This window comes from Phytophthora parasitica (genome assembly GCF_000247585.1).
Source record: "Phytophthora parasitica INRA-310 unplaced genomic scaffold supercont2.82, whole genome shotgun sequence".
In the NCBI taxonomy this organism is placed as follows: domain Eukaryota; phylum Oomycota; class Peronosporomycetes; order Peronosporales; family Peronosporaceae; genus Phytophthora; species Phytophthora nicotianae.
Genome location: NW_008649068.1, coordinates 145,545 through 149,079, shown reverse-complemented (window position 1 = coordinate 149,079; position 3,535 = coordinate 145,545). Strand labels below are relative to the sequence as shown.

The 3,535-nt window shown below is 50.2% G+C and overlaps 3 protein-coding genes across 3 annotated transcripts in view; 1 reads left to right on the top strand and 2 right to left on the bottom strand.

Annotated features, from left to right (window-relative positions):
* The window catches only part of PPTG_24316 (hypothetical protein), a gene marked incomplete at both ends in the record, with an annotated part of 2,557 nt that extends 2,050 nt beyond the window's left edge, over positions 1-507 (top strand). The window contains one exon of the mRNA XM_008916347.1: positions 31-507. Within this exon, the coding sequence (XP_008914595.1) occupies positions 31-507 (477 nt within the window). The remainder of the gene's footprint in view (positions 1-30) is intronic.
* A 1-nt stretch (position 508) lies between these two features.
* PPTG_18289 (hypothetical protein) lies at positions 509-1,992 on the bottom strand. The gene has a single exon (XM_008916346.1). It carries the CDS (start codon positions 1,909-1,911, stop codon positions 589-591), a length of 1,323 nt encoding a protein of 440 aa, XP_008914594.1. The 5' UTR covers positions 1,912-1,992; the 3' UTR covers positions 509-588.
* A 1,159-nt stretch (positions 1,993-3,151) lies between these two features.
* Positions 3,152-3,535, bottom strand: PPTG_18288 (hypothetical protein; the record flags this gene model as incomplete). Its single annotated transcript, XM_008916345.1, has 1 exon — positions 3,152-3,535. One exon carries the CDS (start codon positions 3,533-3,535, stop codon positions 3,152-3,154), a length of 384 nt encoding a protein of 127 aa, XP_008914593.1.

The window sequence follows — 3,535 nt, the reverse complement described above, 5'->3', positions numbered from 1 at the left end:
CTGCTCAATTTCGCTGCTTGCCGACTCAAGACAATGCATCTGGATGATGCAGTGCATCACGCCAACCAGGCACTCGAAATTGACTCGAATAACGTCAAGGCACTCTATCGTCGAGCCCAGGCTTACAGATTGAAGGACGAATTCGACCTTGCACACAAGGATATCGCGCGTGCTATTGAGCTTTCGAAGGCCGGAGAAACAAAGCAGTCAGCAGATTCACTCTTGATACAAGAGAAGAAGCTGCTACAGGCTAAAGTGTTCGCGTACAAACTGCGGACGAAGCAGGTATCAGCTGCGATGTTTGGCACTGGTGACAAGACCAAGGCACCGGAACGTTACGTTCCCGGCCTTCGTGTTTCAGACTCAAACGCTATGGCGCTCAACTTGAAGAGCTCGAGTTCAGCTTCAACGCTGACAAACGAGTTCCCCTGCCTGGACACTTGGCAGCCTTCAACTCGGGGTCTAAAAGAGCTGCAGACACTAGTTTCCAGTCTCGAAAGCCACTGAAGTAAAGGAAAATGTAACGAGAATTATATTCTATAGGTTGTACTATCGCAAAGTAAGGGATGATAAGGGAATCCTTTGATTCTAGTCCTCGAACTTGAACGAGTTGGAAGCCATGCTGATGGCGCCGCACATGTACGTCGAACGCTTGAGTTTGTTCTTGCCCTTGGTGAAGTCCTTACCACGGGTCTTGAGCAGCTTGTTGTTGGCCTTGACGCCTACTCCGTCAGCGCCGAAAGTGCCTTCGTAGCTGTTGTCACGCAGCGTGTCGTCCACGATCTTCTGCGACCAGTACTCACCGTCCACACGCTGGAACGGGGTGCCTGCCGCCTTGGCATTTGTGGCCACCTTCTCGATCTTCTTGGGTTGCCACTCCAGAGCGGCCTTAGCGGCCTGCTCACGACGCGCAGCCTCCTTCTTCTGAGCTTCCTCATCCTCCGACGAATCCGAATCGGAGTCCGAATCCGAATCGGAATCCGAAGAGTCCGACGAGCTGTCATCCGAGCTGGACTCGGCGTCACGCTTCGCCTTCTTGCTGTTCTTCTCGGCAGCAGGAGCTTCAGCCTTGCGCTTGTTGGACTTGGGCTTCTCATCGTCCGAAGAGTCCGAGTCGGACGAATCCGAAGAATCATCCGAGCTGGAAGAGTCGCTCTCCTGAGCCTTAGCCTTCGTCTTTCCAGCAGCCTTCTTAGCTGGCTTCTCCTCTTCCTCATCCGACGAATCATCCGAGTCGGATGAGTCATCTGAACTCGATTCTTTCTTAACGACAGCCTTCTTCTTGTCAGCAGCAGCCTTCTTGGTCGGCTTCTCCTCCTCATCCGACGAATCGTCCGAATCGGATGAGTCATCCGAACTGGATTCCTCCTTCTTGACGGCAGTTTTCTTAGCGGCCGGCTTCTCCTCTTCCGACTCGTCATCCGAGTCCGAATCCGAGCTCGAAGACTCTTCCTTCTTTACCGCCGTCTTCGTAGCCGGCTTTTCCTCTTCCGACTCATCGTCCGAATCCGAATCCGAACTGGACGACGATTCCTCCTTCTTAACCGCAGTCTTGGCCTTCGGCTTCTCCTCCTCGGAATCTTGCGATGACGAGGATTCACTGCTGGACGTGACCTTCTTGGCCGAGGTCTTCTTATCCTCGGACGAGTCGGAACTGTCACTGGAGCTGCTGCTCTTGGCCTTTTTCTTCTGTGTCCGCTTGGCCGCGTCCACCACCGACGTGGCCGGCACCTTGGCCTTCTTCATGTTGTGCGTCAGGTAGAAATTATACACGTCCAGCAGGTCGTGCTCGCTCTTGAACGCCTTGGGCTGCAGCTTGGCCTCCTTGGCCAGCGCGGCCGCCGACTTCTTGAGACCGGCACTGGTCAGCAGCGCATGCACCAGCGGGAAAACGTCGCTAGCCACCACCATGTCGGAATGCGTCGGACGGCGATGCGGAAGGTGTCGGTCGGTATGAGGAATGACGTCTGTCCATCAGATGCGCGACGGCCAACGCCAATCAATGGCCGGAGTCAAAACCTGTCAAATCTTATCCCAATGTATTGTATTTTATTGTGAGGGTTATAAAGTTGACGCTCTCGGAAGCATTTTGTACGGGCAAATGGTACTCCGGACAGTCGCAGATAACTTACTTGTTGCAGATTCAATGTGGGCGTTCTGTCGAGTCGTGCTAATGCTAATTTCGTTTCTCCCTATTGCTTCCTATTGCTTCATTTCGTTTTCCTCAGAATATCTGACCATCGACCGACTGCGTGGTGTCGTCTTGTCCGTCTTGGTCGAACCGCCTAGTGAAGCGATTTTTACTACCAAGAAACAGACCAGAGCCAAGACAAAGCTCAAGCTACTTCAATTAGTAAAGGAATTGATTACCGTAGCTTGATTGGCAGCACCATAGAGATCGAAAATCTGGCGGAAATTTAGAGATTGACCTGCTCAACGGAGACTGCTTGCTTTTATCTTCCTCCATGCAAACGACGATCATGCCCTTCCCGTGCCTCTCGGTAAAATATCGTTTCTGTTGTGATCGCAATGTATTCTGATAGGTAGAAGCTGTCAACGGAGCATTTGAGTGCCAGAATGGATGACTTGACGCGATAAACTAAGCAAATCACAGTCACAAGTACGTGGTAGTTCCCATAGCCGAATTTTTTTTAGAAACAAATTCACACAGCGGGTTGACGCGTGTGATCTTGTATGAATCGAAAGAGATAACATGGTGCTGGAAGCAAATATTTATCATAACCCATACTGAGTTCGCATCTATAAATTTGCCTCGTGTCTGATCACGTGAAGGTTTTCCAGAGGGAATGTTGCCAAGAAAATATAATCCGTTTGCAACCCAAGCGCATGTAACATTTCCAGCAGCACTCCTCATCACGGTTGTCTGCATTCTCAAGGCGTAGGCAAAAGTCGAACCACACAGGAGTTTCGCTTTTTCGATTGGCCATCGGGTGGCGCTTGTCTTGCAGTCTGCGCACAGTCGATCTCCTCTCGGGATGACACAAGGTAAGTGTCATGCACTTGTAACAACATTGCTCACATTGGTAAGGGAGAAAATACTTTCGATGTGGACAGTCGTTTTAAATCAGCTTTAGAATGACTAATCTGGATTGAGTTAGGTCTAAATACGTTTGCAATTGCGGAATTTAGCTCAGCTCAGATAAATACCAATCGAGATCGTAATGTTCATAACTGCCGTAACCATGAACAATACGGCAAGGAACGAGCCCAGATTTTTGATGTGATCAAACTCCAGACCAGCTGCCATCTCTAATACGATCGAAATGTAGTCGACAACGACTTCGATGCCCAGTTGAAACGTTAGCATCTTCAGTTGATTCAAGCGCCAAGTCGACAAATCAGCAAGTTCTGTCGTAGTGTACGACTGTCTTAGAAGCGCATAGTGCGGATGATTGCCAAAGAAAAATAAAATGGAGGCAGAGCAGCCGATCGCGATATACTCGGCGTACATATCCGCATTAAGCTCCGCAGCATGAAACGATTTTAGCTGACGACGCCACGTTTCAAACTCCAT